The sequence below is a fragment of the Sinocyclocheilus anshuiensis genome, unplaced genomic scaffold (genome assembly GCF_001515605.1).
Source record: "Sinocyclocheilus anshuiensis isolate Anshui unplaced genomic scaffold, SAMN03320099.WGS_v1.1 scaffold399, whole genome shotgun sequence".
NCBI lineage: Eukaryota > Metazoa > Chordata > Actinopteri > Cypriniformes > Cyprinidae > Sinocyclocheilus > Sinocyclocheilus anshuiensis.
Genome location: NW_015552570.1, coordinates 159,521 through 184,776, shown reverse-complemented (window position 1 = coordinate 184,776; position 25,256 = coordinate 159,521). Strand labels below are relative to the sequence as shown.

The window sequence follows — 25,256 nt, the reverse complement described above, 5'->3', positions numbered from 1 at the left end:
AGGGGTAACTCCCCCCCCCCCCCCCCCAAATGATGACAAATTTAGACTTTTATTCACATTAAAACACTGATCAATGCACATACACAGAGTAAATAAAATATGGCAACTGGAAGCTCAAACGTGTTCCAAGACAAAAATCCCAGAACCTTGTTAGTGATGTAGAGGTGATATAAGAGTTGGGAAAATGGAGTGAACTCAATTAACTCGTTGTTCTACTCCTTAGCTAATGCGCTTGAGCATCACTGTTTTGAGCTCTCTGAGCCCGGATGAATATTTGATTTGTGAAGGAGAAAAGCAACCGAGAGAGAGAGAGGAAATGTATGTTCTAGAACACAGAGAGAAATCATCCTATAGTGACCCATTGTTCTGTTTCTCAAGAACTAAGTGAATAAATACTAAATCTGATTAGACTTTCCAAAGAAAGACTCCGATCAACACAAGCTGGCAGAGTTGTGAATTTTGGTGAATTTCAGCTAAATTAAGAGGTTTTCACTGGGGTTTTGTGTTCCACTTCCTGTCTAAACATGACCCAATTATATCCGATCCTCACTGCTAAATTATGCTTTTATAGCCAGATCACTGCAGACTTGAATCAAGAAGGAAAAGCCTTTGTTTCAGTAATCGGTAAACCTGAAATTAGTTAACTAAAAGAGGTCAGGTTACAGAAAACAGTCTATAAACACAATGAATTAACCTGAAAACAGATTAAACAGATTTTGTTAGAATGGACTGAAATAACTGCAGGAGAATAAATGTCATTAGTGGTGATTTCACTATTAGCGATGTGTTGTTTGGTGATGCAAAGTGCTTTTTAAAATTATGGAACACCGGTACTGCCAAAGAAGCAAAAATAAAGGTTAAAGCCTGAAGCCAGAAGACAAACCAAAAACAAAAAATCGAGTATAAACATCAATACACCATACACAAGGTAAAAAGATTTGATGATGGAGAAAATACTGAGTAGTGATGCCAAAGTTGCAGCTTTTTTGATAGACTCAAACACATACTGTCGCATGTAGACAGCCACTAGCATCAGCTGGACCGGCAAACTGACGCCGTTTATATGCAACAAATCTGTCCCACCAATTTGTTAGTATATGCACCCTACAGCAAGTTTGTGTGTGCGAGCGTATGTATCTGCGGGCGCCATAAAACACCCATCTGTCAAGGTTGATGGATTCAGGGGCCTCTGGGGATTGTAGGATGTTTGAGGGAAAGCGAGAGAAACAGAGGTGACATGACATATTACAAAAAAACCTGACAGACGGAGTGGTTATGATTAATGACTGTCCATAGTATTCAGATTACAATACGCTCCATGCATGCACGCACAGCCACTGGAAAACAATAACGGTGCATGGATCCATGCTCAACCATATCCACACAAAGACAAACCGAAGATTCCAAAACCAAGAAATCAGGCCTGACATACTAGTTTTTTAATTTATTTTGTAACAAACCAGATCAGGATATAAAATGACACCAGACCTCCGTAGCTAACTGCAAATCTTTCTAGGAAGACAAATAAAGTGTAAATGCTCTTCACGGCTGATGAACCTTTTGCTGAAGGTGTTGCGAACAAGCTCACAGCTTAATCTATTCTAATACATGTCATCTGGAACCAGGCTGCCAGAAAGCGGTTTTCTTACACAATTATGTTTTGAGAAGGTGTGGGTTTGTGGAGAAACCTCAAAGCGCAAAGAGAGTCAGTGGGAGAGAGCTGCTGGCTGTTGTTTGTCTCTGTTAGGAGCTCTAGAGGGGTTCGGGGTGAGAGAAGTTCTGTTCTGAATGGGTTTGTTGCAGTTCGAGTTACAGTGAATAAGAATACTGCCTCAAAGAAGACATGACATCCTGTTCCACCAGCACATGGACAATGAGAGTAGAGGCTTTTGAGGCATGAATTCTTCCACACTGTTACAACATAACAGTGGTCTAACACTGTTCCAGTCCAATTTAATCACTGTGCAGACATATAATCTCAATGTTAAAATCCTTTGCATAAAAATTATTTATGCAAAAAAAGTTCTGAAATCTTCATACTGTATATCTCCAACCAGGTTTACAAATCAATGTCTATTCAGCATTCAATAAGTTTGTCAATAAATAAATATTTTAAGCTCAATACCTAGTCAGAATGAAACCACGAGGAAACAATATCAATATGTGATAGGGCTGGGCGATATAGCTAAAAAAATGTATCAATGATATAATGTTTCATATCGTTCGGTATCGATAATTATTGACATTTTTTATAACTTTTTGTAAAACAAAGAGCAATAGAAAAATTTTTTTACATTTAACCACTGTATTTTTAAATTAACCCAATTTATTGAGACAGACAACAAATATTTTTTTGTTTTAACAATCACACACAAAATAAAAATTAAACAAATATCTAATTTCTAATGTTTTATATGCAGATTAAATAGGTCTTAAGGAAACTTTTGTCTTGTCTCCCGAGGCCACAGGAGGGTGCAATGAGCAAAATAATGCAGCACATTTAAATTGTCAACGCAAGGAAATAAATGTCTATAAAAAAAACCTGCATCAAGTCTAAATTAACGTATAATATAAATATAATCATATAAATCAAATATAATTTCGTAAATTGCATAATTATGAACAAAACAGCAGTGACGCACTCCTAATATTCAAATGCAAATGTTTATTTTAAATGTTATTTATTTTTTTTTTTTTATTCACAATCTCCTCATCACAGGCAGGCACAGCACTCAATTCAGCATGTTGTCATGGTTGTGTGTGCTGTCTGCGTCACTCATAGCACGTGCCTATATCGAAATTTTTTAATACCGTTATCGAAGAAGGTGTACCGTCGATAAATATCGATTACTTATCGAAGATTGTTCTTTGCATGACCATTTCCAGATTATGCCAGAACGAAGTGAAGAGAGGTGAATGCGGACATTGCAGCGATCACCTGATTGATACGTGGTGCACGGGTCGTTCAAAAGTAAAAAATATAGAATAAATGCATTTGATTGGTAAACCAAATTCAAACGTGACGTTTTAATCTCTAAAGATAATGCATGGAATATATGGAAAAGCTCCACTAAATAATAGCGTTGATAAGTGAGGGGCGGGGCTTTGGCAATCACCGCTACCGATGACCAGTCAATCTACTCCACAGGCCCCCTCCTTGTCCGGGCCCCGGGGCTTCAGCCCCGCCTAGCCCAATGGTTAATGTGGCCCTGTTTGTGTGAGCTGTCTGCATCACTCATAGTATGTGCCTATATCGTGCGCTATATCGAACATTTTTTATATCGTTATCGATGAAGGTGTACCGTCGATAAATATCGATACTGTTTTATCGCCCAGGCCTAATATTTGATAACAATATCTTTATTAATATTAATAATTATTATTGTTGCATTACTACTAAACATTAGAGGAAGATGATACTAATTCTATTAGTTCTGTCAGATTCAAATTAAAATATTTAATCATGACATACATAAACATACGCATTACTGTTCAAAAGATTGGGGATTAAGATTCAAATTTTTTTTTTTTTAATAATTAACATTAAATTGATCAAACGTGGTAGTAAAGTCATGTATAAAGCAGCAAAAGATTTATATTTCAAATAAATGCTGTTCTTTAGAACTTCCTATTCATCACAGACTCATTAAAAATTACCAGTTTCCACAAAAATGTTAAGCAGCACAATTGTTTCAAATACTGATTAGAACATTTTCTAATGCTTTAACATTAATAAATGATGTCAGGGAATAATAAAATGCTATTATAGTGTAAGATATGGCTCCCTTTAAACCACATATGTTTGAAAGAGAGCATTGTGTTGACAAAGCATAGCATTAGTTGCCTTACAGGGAGTAGAGGGGGATAAAACCCAGGGCTCGCAAAATTTCAAAATCGCTGGTAGCCCTTCGGGCAGGATACACGAAAGAGGAATCAATTCTGTGTACGCGCATTGTCTGAAACGCGGCTCTCTTTGCGCGTAGCTTCGAATGTGCGTGAATGGTTTAAAACACGTGAATGTTTAAATCGGCAAGACTTAGAAACACGTGCAAACGATCAACTACAATCCGTTTTACCCCTCCAAGCTAGTGAACAACGCAAATCAAGGAAGGAATTTTATATCACTGTTCAAGATAGCCCGTCGGGCAGGGTGGTGAAACATTTTGGTAGCCCGACTGGAAAACACAATAGCCCCGGGACGTCGGGCTAGCGATTTTGCGAGCCCTGAAACCCCACCCAGAGAGATCGTTATAACTGAAAGAGTTTCCACAAGGACATTCAACACAACACTTCACAGCCGAAGAGCTGAAAACACATGAAAAGACCATGAGAGACTGACTAAAGGGGGAGAGATAAAGCGAAAGCAAGGCATGAAGAGAAAGAGGACTCCCTGAGGGAGAAGAGAAGGAGAGGAGTAAAGCATAAAAGCAACACACTTCCTGCCTGTGAAATGCTGCGGTTGTCGTCTGTGGCATTATATAACAAGCCACTACAGAGAAAAGCAAAACATCATATCGCTATCTACATTGATGTAACACTCTCAGGTCACTGTGTTTGGTATGATGAAAGTGTTTAGAAAGTTAGACGATGAACTTGTTTTCACTAGTTTTTCATACTAGTTCTGGTACTTTGGAACAGTGTACAAATTGGTACATTACAAAATCCAATAACTTTTTATAAAGCATTAAAAGCAAAAAGTTAGTTTTTTTTTCTTCTTCTCCAGTGAACTATTAAATATGTTAGATAAACTTAATTTGACAAAATGAAAAAAGATATTTTACACCTTATTAATGGAAAGCATCAGCATGACAGTAAATGTTAATCACTTTAAGGAACATGTCTTTTCAATCAAGCTCCCTAAAGCTTCATTTGACAGGATCTGTGAGTGTTTGTATTTGATTTGACATAGTGACAGATATTGATTAGTTTTCCATCAGAAGAACCGGCCGGTTCACTCTCTACAAAATGGGAACAGCCCTTAAAAGCTCTTTAATGGACAATAACAGATGAAACCCCCAGAGGTCAAAGATCAACTCCCAGTGGTCCCAAGCCAAGCTGATATGCTGAAATAAAATTCCTGAGTGATATTAATGGATCACACCAGCTTCTGACTCAATCAGGATGATCCTGGGGCTTTTAGAAACACTATGTCTTAACCAGGCAGGACAAGCGTCAAGGAGAGTTTACAGTGACAGCAACAAAGCCATTCATTGAGCTGTGATGCACACACAGCTTGTTCTGATTGGCTGTTATTAGTACTGTGGTTTCAGTGTGAGCAGAAAAATGACTGTAGAAATGTAGATGAAGATCTGGTGAGTGTGATCATCATCTTACTTTACAGTATTGTATCCACTTCATTAACAGGCTTTGGCTTATTTCTCCCATAGAGTGACATGAATCATGATCATGTTGCTTTGTGGATGTGAATAGATGAATAGAAGTTTTTCCATCTCCCTATAAAACATGACTGTAGTACCAGGGTCCATTAAAAGCAGAAGGGAGTTGCAACAATGTGACCATTTAAGGATTTTTACATGTAGGAGCCAGAAAGTTGTTAAATAAATCAGGATCTCTCCAGGGAGGGAAGGGAAACATTTTGGCTCCGTCCACCTCAACCAGAGAAGTTAAGAAAACAGACGCTCAGAGGGAAAGATTTAAACAGAAGATCAGGCTCAGATACTCATGATGGCAACACAATCACAGCATTACTTAATCGAAATGACAGAGACTGATTAGTTTGGAGGATTGTGTGTTTTAGAGCATAAGAGGGTCCAGATGTTGACCTTGCCCTCAATATCATTATCACAGACAAGTAAAGCCAGTATAATGTAACAAAGCACCTGGCATGTATTTAATATTATCCTAAACACATGAATGACAATGATTTAGCTCTCTGTAATTCTATCTTTATTTTCATTCCTTTTGGCCAGCTTTTTGCAGAATAATATCTTAAATAATAAAGTTTTTGTCTTAGTTTCACAAATCAAATCAGTCAAATATTTATTTACTGTATTTTATGAATACGTGAAAGATTTTTTTTTTGCTGTTGTAAATCTCATGCTAGTGATGTTTACTGTACGTTAGGCCTGTCACGATAACAACTTTTTGTTGTGCGATATACAAAACATGGTGACATCAATTTTTAAGTAAATATAATGTGCGATATATTGCGTCACCAAAAATTATTGAGGTCATGTACATATATTGCGCGATAAGTCGATATATTGATTATTGCGTCAGGTCTACTGTATGTACCTAATATTAGAATAAAACTATATTTAAAAAAATAATAAAAAATTAATAATAAAAAATTATATACACTACTGTTTAAAAGTTAGTGGCAATCATTTTTTTTCATTTGCAGTAAAAAAAAATTTTTTAAAGAAATTAATACCTTTATTCAGCAAGAATGCATTAAATTGATAAAAAGTGAACATTTTACAATAAATGCTGTTCTTTTTAATCTTTCTATTCAAAGAATCCTGAAATAAATAATAATAATAATAACAACAGCAACAATAATAATAATAAATGCTTCTTAAGCATCAAATCAGCATATTAGAATTATTTCTGATGGATCATGCGACACTGAACAATGGAGTAATGGCTGCTGAAAATCCATGCATGTAAGTAACCATGGTACTGATCGATTACTTTATGGATGTACCGTAGTACTTACACCAAGCGGTATTTGAAAAAAATATTAGAAATTACCATAGCATATGTAAAAACCACTTGCTACCAGCATGGTATGCACATCAAGAAGCCATGGTGACATCATACTTATAGTTGCTTAATGGTATAATTTCTAAATAACAACAGCAACAATAATAATAATAAATGCTTCTTAAGCATCAAATCAGCATATTAGAATTATTTCTGATGGATCATGCGACACTGAACAATGGAGTAATGGCTGCTGAAAATCCATGCATGTAAGTAACCATGGTACTGATCGATTACTTTATGGATGTACCGTAGTACTTACACCAAGCGGTATTTGAAAAAAATATTTGAAATGACCATAGCATATGTAAAAACCACTTGCTACCAGCATGGTATGCACATCAAGAAGCCATGGTGACATCATATTTATAGTTGCTTAATGGTATAATTTCTAGTTAGTGAGTGAAAACGCAACAAATCTAGTAAAATTATGGTATATTTCACTGCTACACCTTTCCATACACGATTACATCCTAATGTTTATCAGTAGCAGCTGTTTGAGTGCACAGCCATTATCACATTAGAGGGCTGTGATGAGGTTTAGAGAAGGCCAGCGGACAGGTGCAGTATGACTTTAATTAAACCTGATGATGTATCTTTCCCAGAGTACAGCTGCCTACTCCACACTCATTACCCCTCTCTTACTATACTGTGTGTGCATATGCCATCATTATATCCACAGCACAACATATCATTCCACAGCTACATTGCTTTAAAAATGTGCTGCTCCTGGTGTTAGATCCTTCAAAAGAAGTCCTGAACTCAGACATACTAACCCAACCGAATGAACTGGATGCAGAAAGTTTAAAGTTCACAAACGGAATCAAGCATATATATTATTGACCTAAAGGGTTGTTGGAATGTCTCAGTAATAACCTGTATAAAGACCCTCAAATGAATCTAAATCTGCTTCAGTATCGACCTGTGCACTGCACAAAGTCTCTTCTCACCACCGATTTAAACACCCTCTTTAAACGCACTTAAACACGGACAAGGCCTCTCACATGCACAGAAAGAAGTGACTTTAGTTTCAGAAGCGGCTTGTCTTCCTGTCCAGGAAGGAAGGTATTAACTAGAAGGCCAAGCAACCAAATATCTCTTAAAAATATACTTTACACCATAGGAGAGAGTTAAACGGGCCATAAGTCACACATACTAAAGGGTGAGTGTGAAGTGCACCTCAATAAGAGCAGCTGTGCCCTTCTCACTTTAAAGACTTGGTTTCTATTCCGAGGGAATATAAGATGGTTGTTTGGCAGATTGTGCTACAAACACACTTTCGCAAAAGCTCATGTGCTCCAACCTACTGGCCTACAATATTAAGAAAACACCTTTTTTAAATTGGTAATATATTTGAAAATCTCAATATTAGTAAACAATATTGTAAATAATCAGATTCAATATACATAATCAGACTAAATCTTTCAAGTAATGGAATATACGTAGAATTACATTGCTCATTAAATGTATACCACACAAATAATTAAATACTTCTGTTATTTATTTAGCCTTGTAGCCAGTTAGGGGTTCACACAAAATGTGTTTTTTTGTATTCTACTGCAGTGCTTTTCTATTGTTTTTATGTGTAAACATGCGCCAGCTGGACATCTTTGAACGTTTTGCTACGTTCCGATTTTTGCAGTGTCTTTTTAAAAAAGGTCCCAGGACATTTTTTTATTATTCCACTGTCATGCATCTTGTGTTTTTAAACACAAAAATTCATGATGTGTGAATGGCCTCTTACAATATAGACAAACAAAAATAAATCCTTGTATATTAGTGGAATTTATAGCAAGCATGTATCAAACTGTAACAAACAGTCATTCTATCTGTAAGGCTGTGCTACCAACACTATCTAAGGTCCTTACCTTATGGTGTAGTTTAGGGATTAGGGTTTCAGCGTTATGTAGGCAATCAGCACTGTGATTGGAATATCCAATGAAATATTTAGAATCGACTGCAAGGTGGGGTTTGAGCTTTATGCAAAAAAAATAAAAAATAAAATAAAAATAAAGAAATCACTAGTGAAAAAAAAACAAATATAGTGCAAAAGAGAGAGAGTGTGGCCAGGAAAAGTTTTTTAACATTACTTTACACAAAAAAAGTACCGATGTAGCATAATTAAATACTTTTATTAGGGATGCACTGAAATGAAAATTCTTGGCCGAAGCCGAAAACGAACAAAATTAAACACTGGGCCGAAGGCCGAATACCGAACACTATTTTTTTAGTTTTTTTCCACATGTATTTTGCCAATTTTTTTTGTTCACCATTGCATAAATTACAAAGCCAAAATGTGCTTTTTACTGGTTGCTATTTGATCGCGTCATATCATTGTTCGGTACAATTTATTCGGTCTTTTCGCTTATTCTAGGGTGCACGTATGCACGAATACGTGCCATTTTTCCAGGACGCGTCCTGGCCAGGATTTCTATATTGCCTAAAATATCTAGGTTTTGGCTTTGTTTGCGTGTGCAGACCGATCGGTGTATGACATCAAAGTACCATACAGACGGTTATGCTTTCGAAACGCTCTCGAGGTACTTTGATGTCAAACACTGATCGGTCTGAGCCGCACTGCTTTTAAGTCGAACACACCTAATATGTACGCGTAATTGCATCGCTTTGACTGTAGCTCCCACCTTCTCACACGCCATTATTGGTCCATTATATACAATGCTTGCATGTTATTGGTCAAACTACTTTTCGATCATTACCTTCAGCAAGCATAAAAACAGGAAAACAAAGCCAAAACAAATCCTGGCCAGGACGCGTCCTGGGAAAATGGCACGTATGGTCACCCTAGCTTATTCAGCTTTTTTTGCTATTTTCGGCCGAATAATTTCGGTTGCCGAACATTCGGTGCATCCCTAACTTTTATACTGAATAATGCAATATTGTAATTTGAATTGTACTTTTACAAGTACTGCAACACATAATATTCAAACTAAATTCCACTCATTTCCGAAAGGCTTGTTTGGTTTGTTTGCAGCCTCATTGGCATAAAGCATCTCTGAGACATCTCTATTCCCAAAAGACCATCACTATCACAGTGCTGTATGCGCGCGTTTAGCTCGTTATGTTAACGTGTGTATATGACACACACCACATTCTCCGTGAAAACAGAGAATTATCTCTTGTGCTGTTACAGTAATTCACCTCTGGATGCAATCCCAAGAGAATAACATGAACATAAAACAGAAATAAACCTCCAGTGCAATTAAATCCACCTCATTTTTAGCCCCAAAAAGCTGCCCTAGATTTAAAAGAAGAAAAACGAATGCAGTACTTTTAGAACAAATTTGACTGAGTTTTGTAGTGTAAAGCTTAGCAAAACAAGACAAAATGGCTTGATAATGACAGCAAAAGAATAGCATTAACGGCTAACGTGGTTGTAGCAATAATGAATATCAATAAAAGATTACAGTAAAAAAAAAAAGGGGTGGGTCTTTACAAAAATTCTTCCTGAAAGGGAATTTTCTTGTGTTGATGCAAGTCCTGATAACTGTTTCTAACGTCAGCTACATACCGCAAACACACTGATCTCAACACACACACTCTAACTTCAGTTTAACTGGGGCATTTCCCACGCATGTGAAGTGAAAGAAATATAAACCACAGGTTCTCAGGAAGTAAAGCTGCCCATGTCAAAAATACCGCACCACAACACACCATCTGCAGAGCACACGCTGAAACCAGACAACAATAAAATGACTCGCATCAGTCACCACTACAAATTAAGTCTGACCTTTTGTGGTCTAAACCAGTCTAGTCACAGACCTGAGTGTTTGCTGTTTGCGTACCTATCATGGTTTAGCAATGTGCTTGTCTCTTTGTCCTACCTGGACTTGTCCCTTTCCCATGATCTTGTCCACAATCTCATTATCGTCCTTATTGAGCTTTGATTTGTAGCACAGGATCCGCAGACACTGAGAGCCCTCCAGCTCTATTTCGAACTCCTATAGGAGGACAAATGAATTAATGACAGATGCATGATGGTGATTTGTCAGGTGACTTTTCTTTATTATAATGATGCACTTTTAAAAAGCTGACCTCATTCCACTGTGGTTCTGTTGTGTCTCTGAACACACGCGTTTTGGCCTTACTGACAAAGTAACCAAAAGAGTCCACCTCCAGCGTACAGTACAGATCTACAGAGAACACACAATAATCACCTCATGAGAAAAAAAAAAATTTTTTTTATAAAAAAGGTCATTCGGAAGCCGTTACATACACACACCTTCAAAAACATAAAAGTTGAATTCCATATCAATGTGCTAAGTTGCTTTGATGTTTGTCACCAATAAACAACCTACAGATCTATATTACTTGGAAGCAGAATTATTTATTCTATTTCATTTTATTTATTTATTTTTATTTAAAAATCAGAAATTGACATTGGTAATAGATAATGTTATATTATTTTATTTTAATTTAATTTATATTTTATATTAATATCACTACTACTACTTAAAAAAATTTAAGTAATTAACATACACATCGTTCTAAAATTTGGGGTCAGAATTTTTTTAATAATAGTTTTATTCAGCAAGAATGCATTAAATTGATCAAAAGAGACAGTAAAGACATTTAAATCGTTATAAAAGATTACTATTTCAAATGAATGCTGTTTTTTTTTACTTTCATCCAATAATCCTGAAAAAAGAAGTATCACAGTTTTCATAAAAACATTTTCAACATTGATAATAAGAAATGTTTCTTGAGCACCGAATCAGCATATTAATATGATTTCTGAAGGACTGGAGTAATGATGCTGAAAATAAAGTTTTGTTATCACAGGAAAAAAAAATACATATTTACTATTTTTAAATGGAAAACAGCTATTTTAATTTGTAAAAATATATTCACAATATTATTATTTTATTGTCTTTTGACAAACAAAATAAATGCATTTAACTTTCGAATGGCACTGTACTTTTTATTACAGTAAGTTGCTGTGGCTAAATGCAGTAAGCCATACAAATCCATGCACTACAGATTTTGCCACTGTTAAGGGGGTTTTAGGAATTAAAAATATGAAAAACACTCCATACCAATCATTGTAATGTAAAGCCTCTCAGGGTTTATTGCTCTAATAAATGTGTTTTAGTGCAGTTAAAGAAAATTGTAGCCTCAGTATGATTAATTTCTTTGTGTTAATTAATCAAGGCATACAAGTTTAGCTCTAACACTTCGTGGTTCACTGTGTAGACACGGTGTCAGCATTTAAAACCTTAAATGATTTTTACACCCTGCTGGTCTACCATCTGTTTTCAAATACATCCATTTGTGTCAATACCGAAACACAATACAGTGATTGTCAGGATTCTTACACACACACACACACACACACACACACACACACACATACAAAGGAACAGGGCATTTGTCTTATCTATCTGTCTATGTGTCTTACAGCAACATGCCTCACGTGCTCACACACTTCTCTAATAGCAAATGAACTTTATCACATTGCTATAGTTTGTGTGACCAACTGACAGTTTGATGGATTACAGCACGCCATGACCTCTGACCTCTGCAATGCGTGGGGTGTATTGTTGAGACAGGAGAGAAATGAGGTGATGTTCAATTAGTATGGAGGTGGTGTCACACAAGAGCGGTCAGCTTCAAAACACACCGTGGGGCTTGTGAGCGTGGCTTTAACACGAGTGTGCAGTCAATCGGGCCACTGGTAATTGATAGTGTGGTATGTAATGTGTATGTTAATAAATGTGGGGTGGGTTGCTTTATAATGAAGCTGTATTTGCACACATACACACCAGCTGTGTCAGCACACACGTCTTCAGCTCATGCCAAAATGATCATATTAAAGAGATAACACCACAATGTCACCAGTGGGAATTTCAGGGTTTTCTCTGAGGCCAGCTTTTCGATTTGGGGGCAATTCAGTTAAAAAACTCATGGTGGAAGCAACCTGGCCCTTGTGAAAAAGAAGTACACTTTTTAAACATATTAACTTTAAATATAAAATAAAACGCCAAAAAGATGATCAAAACAATGATTTAAAATGTACTCTCATAAAATATACTTTCAGTAAGTGGCCTTTCCTTTCATTATTATTATATTATCTGTGGGTAGTTTTTAAATATACTTTTAAGAATTAAAGTACACAGTACAAGTGCACATTCAGTACAGTTAAAGGGTTAGATCAGCCAAAAATTTAAATTCTGTCATTAATTACTCACCCTCATGTCGTTTCAAACTTGTATACCTCTGTTTATCTTCGGAACACAAATTAAGATATTTTTGATGAAATTCGAGAGCTTTCTGACAGCAACGCAACTGACCCGTTCAAGGCCCAGAAAGGTAGTAAGGAAATTGCTTAAATAGTCCATGTGACATCAGTGGTTCAACCGTAATTGCTGTCTATGCAGGATCTGAAAGCTCTCGGATTTCATCAAAAATACCTTCATTTGTGTTCCAAAAATGAACAAAGGTCTTACAGGTTTGGAACAACATGAGGGCGAGTAATTAATGACACACTTTTCATTTTTGGGTGAACTAACCTTTTCTGAACTTCTTTGTCCAAATCAAGTTTAAATGAACTATTCACCCAAAGAAAAAGAAAAAAAAACGTAATTTACTCACCCTCATATCATTCTAAATCTGTGTGACTTACTTTGTTTTGTGGAACATAAAAAGACATTTTGAGAAATATCTCCGTGTTGTTTTGGTGCATACAATGGAATTCAATGGGAGCCAAACTGTTTAATTACCAACATTCTTCAAACTATCTGTGTTTTGGATAAAAAAAGAAAGTTGTGCAGGTTTAAAATGACATGTGGGTGAATAAAGGATGATAAATTTTCATTTTGGCTGAACTTTCTCTTTAATTATAATTGCTGACCATACTTTTTAGTTTGTATGCATTTATAACTGATGAAAATACACTAAAACAAAAAAAAACAAAAAACAATATTTAGCTACCGCTGTTTGGGGCAGCACAAATGTAAACCAAAATAAATATGAAGCATAAATTCTCAATTTAGCATCTGCTAAAGAAAAAAAATCAATTCTTAAATAATGAATGATGTCTTAAATGAAAAGACCTTTACCCAAACCCATTCAGCAGAGCTGTACTTCAAACATCTCAGTCAGACCCATTTCCTTGCTCTCAATACTAAAAACATGAAATAAGGGCAGCTATATCTCTCTACATGGTCAGAGGAGGCTTTAGATTTTAGCAGCACCAGGCACAGAAACCTAGTTCTTCAGAGAACAGGAAATGTATTTATAAAAACATCCTGCATGAATCAGGACAGAGAGTGGACTAGGACGGTGAGGAAAGGTGCTCAGGTTTGCAGATGGTGACCACTGAGTGAAAATCGACCCTCAGTGAGAGTAGTGCTTCCATGGAATGTGTTTTTAAAAGGTTTCAGATGCACAAGAAGACCTTTAGTGGGCTCTTAAAGACTGATATAGTGCACCGTCATTACTTCAGCCATGCTTTTGACTTGACATGAGAGGTTTGTGTAGTAAAAAAACTCAAAGAGGTTGTTATTGAGAAGCCATTATATAAAAAATGATGAATAAATAATCTCAAAGACGTAAAACTAAGAGGTTTGGCACTTTGGTGCATATGTAGAAAGACAATAACCACTGATGGCTCTGTATTATACAAAGAGTGTAATTGTTTGGAGTTTTAAATCTGACCAAATGTTTATGGTTGCCCCACACAATGGCGGCTGGGAAGTCTCGTCATCTGGGGGAGGAACCGTATCCTCGGGCTGATGTTCCCAAATGAAATGAGATGGTGATGAGAGCCATATGGCAACCAGTCCATTCACACACATATACTGTAGACGTGCAGATGAGTTTCTTTTACAAGTGAAGAACATTCATACAGGAATATGCAGGGACAGTGCTATGCTGTTATATTATTTACATTTATGTTTACTGTGATTATTATGTGCAAAAGTTTGGAGATTTTTATGATGTTTAAAAAAAAAGAAAAAAAAAGTCTCTTATGCTCACCAAGGCTGCATTTATTTGAAACGCACAATAAAAATGGTAATATTGTGGAATATTATTACAATATAAAATAACTCCTTTCTATTTTAATATATTTTAAAATGTAACTTTGTACTGTGATGCAAAGCTGAATTTTTTTTGCATCCGATTACTCCAGTCTTCAGTATCATATGTTCATAAATCATTCAGAAATCAATCTAATATGCTGATTTGCTGCTCAAGAAACAATTTTTCTTATTATTATCAAACAGTTGTGCTACTTGAAGGAATCTGCTGCTTTATGAACTAGCCATATGCAACTGGTAAGATTGGAACTCTTGGAACAAAAGGATTAGAGGTTGTAAACTAGCAGAAAGGTAAAGATAAATCATTTACTGCATGTGTCAAAAGTTGTGGTTAGTATTCTGGGTCAGTATTTTCTCCCTCAAACTCTTTTTATCAGGAAGCCAATGTCAACGACCCAGTTTTCAAAAATGGCCCAGAGCGAGGATTTGGATGCATTTCCTGTCAGAGTGGTCCAAGGCCTTTAATAAGACTTGGAGAGGAGGATTCAATCAGCAGCTGAGATGGATCAAGTACATCCCAATATAAAAAGATATTCAAACACCTGCATATCCATATGCACAACACATGTTTGCTCTCACTGTCACATTCAAGAAGACCACAACACCACAAACTCCATGACAAATGACTTCAGACGAGCCAAACTCAAAAAAGGAACCAAGAAAACAAGCATTAAAAAAAAAAAAAAAAAAAAAACCCCAAAGCAGTCTTACACAATGGCTCTTTTGAATCATTCTTGAGGAACAATATTGTGCGATTTATTAGGGCATTGTTATCAGAGTTGAGCTGATCTACAGAGTCTGCTGGCCACATGCATCCGTTATGCAAATTCACATTAGCATACTGTACATAAACTTGATTTGGGTATTTCATTCAAGCCCTGACCTCATAAAGCAGAGACATAATGTGTAAATATATATGCAAATATTCATGAGTGAAGCCCCCACAGGACAAGCTCTTACAAATGATACAGTTATGACCCGGCAGGCATGGTGACCACAGTACTGCTGACGTACTCTTGTTACTTTTTTTTTTTTTACACTAAATACATTTCATATTTTGTCCTGTGTGATGGAGCCATGGGAGACAATTTTCAGATACAGATTCATCTCTGCCACTTTCATCTATACTAAAAAGGAACTTATGTAACAGGAGTTTCTATGTGCATGAATGTTGTGCAACTCCCACAGTGCACTTTTTTCATCCTTTGCAGAGGCTTTTGTCAGCTTGATTTAAAGGCAACATGACACTGTTAACATAATGAAATGTATTTCTGTGTAAAACAGGAAATACGTAAAAAGAAAATGCTATCTTCTGAATAAAATACCTTGCACAGTATATAGTACATATACAGTATATATTCACACACATTCATCACTCCAGAAATGAAAGGTCGAGCGCTTAAGAGTGTATCAGTGCCTGCCCAATTTTCAGCAGCCTTGGTTTCGGAAATATTTTTCACATTAATTTACTTCCAGGACTGAATTGCATTCTATTGAAATGTGGAATGGTACTTCCTCTAGTATGTTCTGTTGTATACGGATCATTTTGGGCAATGTTGTACCCATTAGTCATTTAGAAATCTGCATCATTGAAGGGCATACATATTATATTCAAACAAGTCTGTAGGGAGGTTTGTGACTTCATTCATGTTGGTTTGTTCATCTAATCACTCACCTAAACAATCACAGTAACTTACTCTATAAGCACATTTGCTACAGTAATATGCAACAGTGTCTACAGCTAACTGATGGAGAGTTCATCTAAGGTGAACACTTGAAAAAAAGTGTAGTTTTTTCAGTAACAGCCTTCCTCTTTCTTCCTTTCTCCCCAACATATGAGGTCAATTACTTGTGCTCGGCATAATAAAACAATACATCTGTATAGATCAGCATTTCCCAAAGTGTGGGCTGCAGCTACCCTGCAATAGTGACGATTCTCTCCGGTCAATCCGTGATCAGCAGAGTTTACACGTCACATTTTGGTAACGGTATGGTTCACTTGGAACCCCAACCGAGGTGGTACTAAAAAAATGACCAGGTACCAGGTACTGTACCCAGTGGAAAACCCCCCAAAAGTGAACCGTACCGAGCCGTACCGTGCCATACCATGCAGTGGAAAAGCGCCATTAGTGGGCCACAGACCACATTTTGAGAAATGCTGATTTATACAAATGAATTGTTTCCATTATCCTTTATTATGCTGGATAAATGTGTTTTCTATATTTTTTATATTCTATAAAGAAAGTGAAAGACAAGACACTTTGACTTACTGGCAGATTCTTTGAAGCCCGTGGCTTTATGGACGATCACATGCAGGAAGCCGTACAGACCAGGAGATTCATCATCTGGAAGAGACAAGAAACACTCAGTAATTGTGTGTGTGTGTGAGAGGGGGATGAATTTATGAAGTGTCCAAGTCCTTCCTTTAGTCATCTTTCAGCATCTCCATCTTTAATCTACCCACAATCCTCCATTTTCCTGCCTATTAGTGACAGATAACAGATAAAGGACACATATGCAAGTGTCTAGTCAACCACTTGCTGCTAAAACACATACATACTACTAAAATTAAAATGGCAGAAATGGCCCAGACCACCCAAGAGTAGGTTCAAGGCTCTTTGAAGAGTGTGTGAATGGAAGAGGGAAAGAAGACACCTGCACTAGTATCCAGTCACCACTGTTTCTCTCTCTGTGCTCATCAGCTGGTGAATGCATGTCTGCTGTAATGTGAACAGTGCTATTCTTACAGAATATCTCTGGTTTGTGTGGTCCATTTCTGCGCTGGACTGGTGATAAACATCAGGCTATCTGAGTGCCATTGTATGTGTTTGGATTGCTCAGATCCCTTACAGGACTTGATGCTCATCACACTACTCAAATTTCCTTCTACAACATGAAATAAGACACTGCGATTAGAATGTGGTTATAAACAGACAACAGAGCCTGACTTCCATGCTGAAATTAAAATTAATTGGTTAAAATCATTTACCAGTAATCCAACAATCAAATAGACAGTTAGTGAGGACAGGAAGTTTATTTACATTTTATTTTTTAAATTTAGTAGTTTATATGTATATTGGACACTTCATTGGGTACATTGGAAGTGAATATAAAAAAAAAAAAAAAGTATTTATTTAGTTAGTTAGTTGCCATGAGGATAATGATAATGAATCAAAAAATAAAAAAATAAATAACAAAAAGTTTTTTTATAAAGTGAGTTTTTATCATGCTTATTATTATTGTTACATAAGTATTAGTATTATTGTCATAAGTGTTACAGTATTATTATTATTAGTAGTAGTATATTATATATTATTAATAATATTATCAGATTTATTTGTAATACATTTTTTTTTAGCTTTGTAAAGAAATTTATAAATGTATTATACTTATATACACAGTATCTGTATATATATAAACATATTTTTTATACAATGTACTGTACACAAAATAAGTTCCAAGCATTTTATTTATATTTGTCCAAAATGTTTTGTCAGTGTCCAGATAGCAGCTTTGGTATCAGTACTGAAAAAGCCAAAACAGTCGGTTAGTAGCGTAAAGTAGTAATAGTAAAGTCAGGCTGACTAAGAATTTGATTCACTCTAAAAGAATCAAAGGTCAGTGCTGATCGGAAAACTTCATAAATGTCAAGTTTTGATCAAGTTGCACTATCTATTACATACAGATCAGATAAAACCAAGTGTCACAGCCCCCTGATTTTGGCTGGTCTGCTCTGGAAACACTGATGAAGAACTCTGTAAATTAGTGCTGGTGAAAGGATGTCAGAGCAAATGAAAACAGTGTCACATAACTGAAAGTCTACAGCTGCCTTAACTAAAACCATGAGTTTAGATAACCACACCGAAAAAGTTTAACATCATGTGAAGTGGGTTAAAAAAACATGATTCGTGAAAACAACATTTACGGTAAGCCCGAGAGAACAAGAGCATTCTTCTGGACTTAAAGGCTCTCGTCCTGAGAGGGAACCTGCTGCATGTGAGGGGTCTCTGGGCCCACAGAACCAGGCATGACTTCAGGGTGGCCTTGACTGACCCTCACGCACACACAGAGTGGCTTATTGTATCAATATTAGAAGCAGTGGGTGGCAGTGCTCAAGTTGCAGTCTCCCTTTCTCTGCATTTATTTAGCAGGAAGTAAACTAGCCGAGAAGCTCTTTGAACCTACACTGCCTCATCAGAACAACATGTGAGAGAGTAAACAATCACAGACCTGTGCGTGTTGGTGGACATGTGATCATAATCCAGTCCAAAAGTAAGAATCAAATGTCATCTCATCACACGGTCCAGAAGCACTTTGAATAAACTAGCACCTTTAAGGCCCTTTCATATATATGATTAATGCTGCTCAATGCATTTAAGTCAATGGGCCCTATTTTAACGATCTAAGTGCATGGTCTAAAGCGCAAGGCGCAGGTGTACTTAGTGTGTGTCCGAATCCACTTTTGCTAGTTTAATGATGGAAAAACGGTCTACGCGCCTGGCGCATGGTCTAAAAGGGTGTCCCTATAAAATTGTCCCTATTCTCTTACTGAGTAATGGGTGTGTTTTGGGCATAACGTGCACTAAACCAATCAGAGTCTCATCTCCCATTCCCTTTAAGAGCCAGTTGCGCTCGCGCCATGGCGGATTTGCTATTTACACAGCGGAATTTGCAAGCGCAAAGACTGAATGTGTCTCCAGAGAGGAAACGGAGCTGCTCGTGCAGAAAAATTCTGATACATGCAATGACTATCCATTATGACATGTAGGCATTTTTATTTTTATGTAGCCTACATAATAATAATCTTTTACATTGTAATCCTTTAATTTTTAATATTTGACATGCTTGTGTGCTGCTGCACGTCCCTGTGTGTGTGATAAGCAGAGTGTACGCGCTTTGTGGACCCGCCTATACTAACGCGCTCTTTAAATAACAAAAAACTACTGCGCCATTGACTTTAGTCCATTTCAGTTGCCTCAAAATAGCAACGCGCCAACAATGTGCCTGAACACGCCTCGTTTTCAGACCAGCACGCCCATGGGCACACAAATGGGCTCAAATGCATTTGCTATTTAAACAACGTGGCGCAGCACGTGAAAATGATAACTGCATCGGGCTAAAGCTAGCAAAAAACACATTGCGTTGGGTGTATGATAGGGCCCAATAAAGTGACACGTTATGCACATTTTGGCCTTTTTGATGATGTCTTTTAGGAGTACAAGAAGGATGTGTGCCATTCCGGGTTGAATTTATAAGCCTTTTACATTTCAAATCAATTGTTGAATTTGAATTTCAGTTCTTGAATTTAAACTTAAAATCCTGAATTTGAATTTAATTTTAAATTCCAAGTTAATTCTTGATTTTGAATCTAACTTTACTGAGGTAGAAAGCAGGTTGTGGAATTGACATTCAAATTTTAAATATTTTGAATGAAATTATTGAATTAAAGTGAATTGAAATTTGAAGAAATTAAGTTTAAGAAAATAAAACAAAGTTTGTCAAAACTTTGCTTGAAGTTTGAAAGTTTTACAGGTTTTAGCCAAAAATATCATTAGCCACTGAACCGTAATGCAATTAATTCCAGCTTCCTATGTGGTTTAGCTATTTCAGCTAATGAATTAAAAGATTCAGTTCTTAAAATTCTGAATTTTATCCAAACTTGGAGTACAAAGCAACAAGAACTGTTTAAAACATGAAGAGATCTTGAAAGCCACATACTTCATATTATTGTTGGTTCCTCACTTCCTAAACGAATTTAAATTCACCACAAGCACCTTGAAACACTAACGTTTCGTGAACCCACGTTCAACCACTCTATTTCTGATGCATCAAAGCAATTGCCAGGACTTTTTTCTGTTCTAAGTTCAAACATGTTTAAACATTTCCACTTCTTCTTGCAACATCACCCTTCCACAACACTATTTGCAATGCTTTTCATGTGGAGGTCAAAGCGGCGCTTGATGCTTAAACCCTGATGTGAGTCACGTGAAGGGGCCTTAACGCTCTCACTTCGCCGATGAGCACAAAACAGCAGCCGACCATCATTTAATTACTGTTCCCCTTCATCTGAGAGCTCTCAATGTCAGACTGTTTCTGTCATAATGAAGACAAACGCTCCTTACAGCCCTGATTTGTCAGCTTAAAACTGCTGGTGTCGAGAGGAAAGAGGCTATTTGTGAGTGTGTATATGGGGTTCATGGGGGATGTATGTGAGGGGATGTGGCAGGGGTTACATTCCACCAGCAGCTGCTCCTCATTTCACCTCATTCTCGGCATCTTAAATTTCGTAGCAGGAGGTTCAGGGGATGATCAGAGGGGGTCTTTCTATGTGTGTCACTTACAAGAGACAGATACAGTAAACACACCTACTACTTACACCACAAGTCAAACTCAAGACCCCTGCACCGGATACGACCTGCCAGCAGCACTCTTTATACATGCTCAAAAAACTGATATTTATATATGAACTCAAATTATGCTTCAAATCCACTGTGGTTTGTGCTTCCGCAGATCAAGTTACATTAATTATTTTACATAATATTTAACTATTTTAAATAATATTGGCACCAGTACATAACCATTATAGTATGTTTACTACACAGCTCTCTAGAGTACAGCATTCTCCTCTCAAATCAATATTTCACATCCAGTTATTTATTTACAAATGTATTAATTTAAGCTGCAGTTTGGTCAGAACAATGCTAACAAAAATAAATAATGAATACATTTTTAGTGTGATTAGTGCGATTATTAAAAATAATGTAATTATTTACTGAAAGCAACAAGACACTTCAGCAGCATACATATTGTGTAGCATATATCAACTGCTTGATTATTATATTGTTGAAAAATGTTTGTTTATCAGAACAGATTTGGAGAAATTTAGCATTACATCACTTGCTCAGCAATGGATCCTCTGCAGTGAATGGGTGCCGTCAGATTGAGAGCCCGAACAGCTGATAAAAACATCACAATAATCCACAAGTAATCCACATGACTCCAATCCATCAGGTAACATCTTGTGAAACAAACAGCGGTGTGTAAGAAACAAATCTAAAATATGATTCCACACTCAATTTCCTCCAGTTTAAAAGTCCATCACCTGTTGTCCTCTTACTTTAAAATCCACTGACAAATGTGTTTAGAGCTGTGGACTGTTTGGACTGTTTTCGATTGTATATACAGTGCTTGATCTGTGCATATTTCTCTCCTGATTCAGACGATATGACTTTTTCAGTGGAGAAAGCAATACTATGGATAGAGGACTCTTTTGAAGTTAAAAAATGGATGGATTTATTAGAAACACACTGCTTTTCACTTCACAAGATGTTAATTGATGGACTATGGATTGCTTGTGGATTATTGTGATGTTTTTATCAGCTGTTAGGACTCTTATTCTGACGGCACCCATTCACTGCAGAGGATCCATTGGTGAGCATGTGATGTAATGCAGAATTTCTCCAAATCTGTTCCAATGAACAAACAAACTCATCTACATCTTGAATGGCCTGAGTGAGAACATTTTTAGTAAATATTCACTTTTGGGTGATATTCTAAAGTATTATTATAAACATTAACATCATGATTTTCTGTAAAGCAGCTTTTGTATTGTGAAAAGTGCTAAGCAAATAAAATTGACTTGACTTGAGGTTGAGAGTTACAGTGATTTTATCACAGGAAAACCACTATAATAATGTTATGGCATATGGCGCAATGGCTAAATGCAATAATATTTCTGAACCTACCACCAATCACCAATAATTCACCAGGAGAGGTGTGCAGTATGTGTACAGCAGCAGCACTATGGGAGTGTTGCCCTTTTGATAGTGACCGACTCCAGCTCTGCTGACTGAGGTTGCATGTGGGAGGTGATGAACAGATGGCTTTAATGTCATCCAAATTGAAACATGTCAGGGTCCACACAAAAACAAACAGCCAAGTCCTGAAACGCTGCTCTGCCCAGAAGTAAATAAAAGCAGCCTCTACATGGCACGGGTTATCAGTAGAGTAAAACCAGATTGTAACCTAGATTTCTGAAAAACCTATTTGGACTTCCCTGTGATGGAAAGAGAAATTGAGGAACAAAGAAACTAGGGTAGTGAGTACAAATAAAAACTATTGTGATGGGGAGCTGAAGGAATTTAACTGGAAACAGAAGGGAAAGAAACAAGGGATAAGCTGTACTGTTTTTACTGAGGTTCTCCTAAATGTAACTAACTTTCTGGACATCTGAACAACTGAAAATTGACATCACCGACATTTTACCCTACTCTCCTCTACTGTAAGTTCATATTCAGATAGTATTTGCATTTGATCCCTCCATCTATAGCTGAAGCTACTAGGCACTGCATCAGAGAGCAGAGAGCTGTTTGTCTCTTACCATCTTTGTTGCTGGTGACGGGGATGTTGTGGACAGTTCGGAGTTTGAAGCAGGAGCCGGTCAACACTTGTAGCTCTACTGAACTCAACACACAGGCCTGCAGGTCTGAAACACACAAACAGTGAGCTCTACACATCAATGTTATTATCACTAATTAAAACTATTAAAAACATTTAAAAAAAATAAAGCTGCAACAAAAAATAAAATATAAACATTACGTGAAAAACCACATGAATCACCAAAATTACTAACTGGAAATAAACTGAATTAACACAAAAACGGAAATAAAATAAATAGTAACAAATCTAAATAAATAAATAGTGAGAGTTTACTATAATATTAGGATATACATTTTTAATATAACTTTTTTTTTTAATGATTATAAATAAACCATCTTTCTGCCCTTTTGCTAAGTTTGCTGAGGCCCCCTAGTGGACCCCATAGCTAGTGGACCTAGTGGAGAGCAGTACAGGATTGGTAGTGGGGCCAAATCAGGAATGTACTGATGATGTGATATTGTAATGAATAATAAACTGATGCTTTAATAGAACAAGACGTCTTACCTTTCTTCTGCAGTTTCTGAATGCTCTCCCTCCATTCTGACCTCTCATAATCTGAGGACAGCAGGAACAGGTAGCTCTGGAGAGAGAGAACGAGAGAAAGTGAGCTCAAGAAAAACAATAGCTCCCTCTACTGGAACGCTATAAACAGCAGAAACACATCATTTAACTGCTAAATATTTAATGTAACATCCAACCAAACAAGATATCTGAGAGATCATGTCAAATAAAAATCACACTAGCCTCCCACACAGAATAGCGTAGAAAATCAGATGCTTGTGCGATGCGGTACCTTGCCGTGTTTGTTGTGGATGCGGAATGGGATGGTGGGGGAGTGTAACAGCAGACACGACTCCTGCTCGTTCATCTTCTTCCTGAGACGATCCACATTACGACTCTGAGCCTTCTGTGCTTTCTGTTCACACACAAATCAATCTGATATTAGTACTTTAAAAATGTACTTACAGGCAAAATATGCCTGAGACATCTGTCAGCTTGTGTTTCTCAGATACTAACACACACAGCAGCCAGCATGACTGTAATCAGTAATCTGCATTTCAATCAGAGAAACTTCCTGCTCTCATTAGCCCTCTCTTTCCTTCTCATTCTCTCTTATTACTCTCAGAACGGAGTTAAAGGTGCAATAGGTGATTGTCTTCAGAAACATTTTTTGTTATGCTGGTTGAAAGTCTCTTCACATCCCGATAGCAATCATTAAGTTAAGTGGTCTAAATGTATTTATCTGTATTTATATATTTTGTGGAAGGCGTAGGATCAAGAAATGTTCGTCCAATCAAAATGCTCGGTCCGAGCGTTTTAATATGCTTTCCTACCTGCCTGTCAACGTATGTATTAGCATACCTCTGCGCACCGGGTTCGCGCAGACAGGATATGTCATCAACGTGTTCACGCACGCTGTGCAGACAGAGCGAAAATGGCAGACAAGCATCAACAACCGGGCTAAAGTTAGCATTTTCCAAGATCTCCTACTGCACCTTTAATTAAGAAACCAAGAGCTCCACAGAGCAAAATTGCAAATTGAAATCCCCCGGCTGATTCTATGCCAATGTACAGTAGTGTCCAAAAGTCTGAAAATGTTTCTATTCCATGGTTTTCCATATCAGGACATAATAAAAAATCATCTGGTCCTTGGCAGGTCTTAGAATTTGGAAAATAAAACCTCAGATGAACAACAACACATGCCATATCACACAGCGTCATTATTTATTTAACAAAAACTAGGCCAAAATGGAATGGAAAAGCTAACACCTGTATATATATATATATATATATGTGTGTGTGTGTGTGTGTATCAGTAAGATTTTTAATGTTTTTTTAACTGTTTTTCCTATGCTCATCAAGGCTGCATCTATTTGATCAAAAATACAGAAGAAATTTAATTTTGTGAAATATTATTGCAATTTAAAATAAGAGTTTTCTATTTTAATATACTTTAAAATATAATTTATTCCTGTGATCACAGCTGAATTTTCAGCATCATTACTCCAGTCTTCAGTGTCACATGATCCTTCA

General features: G+C 36.7%; 1 protein-coding gene across 2 annotated transcripts in view; it reads right to left on the bottom strand.

The window, feature by feature from the left end:
- Window positions 1–25,256, bottom strand: part of abr (ABR activator of RhoGEF and GTPase) — a 205,231-nt gene that overhangs the window by 52,744 nt on the left and 127,231 nt on the right. For both annotated transcript variants that reach the window (XM_016455779.1, XM_016455780.1), the window contains 6 exons: window positions 24,016–24,138; window positions 23,727–23,802; window positions 23,164–23,268; window positions 17,054–17,128; window positions 10,780–10,877; window positions 10,569–10,685 (listed from right to left, as the gene is read on the bottom strand). In XM_016455779.1, the coding sequence (XP_016311265.1) occupies window positions 10,569–10,685; window positions 10,780–10,877; window positions 17,054–17,128; window positions 23,164–23,268; window positions 23,727–23,802; window positions 24,016–24,138 (594 nt within the window). The remainder of the gene's footprint in view (window positions 1–10,568; window positions 10,686–10,779; window positions 10,878–17,053; window positions 17,129–23,163; window positions 23,269–23,726; window positions 23,803–24,015; window positions 24,139–25,256) is intronic.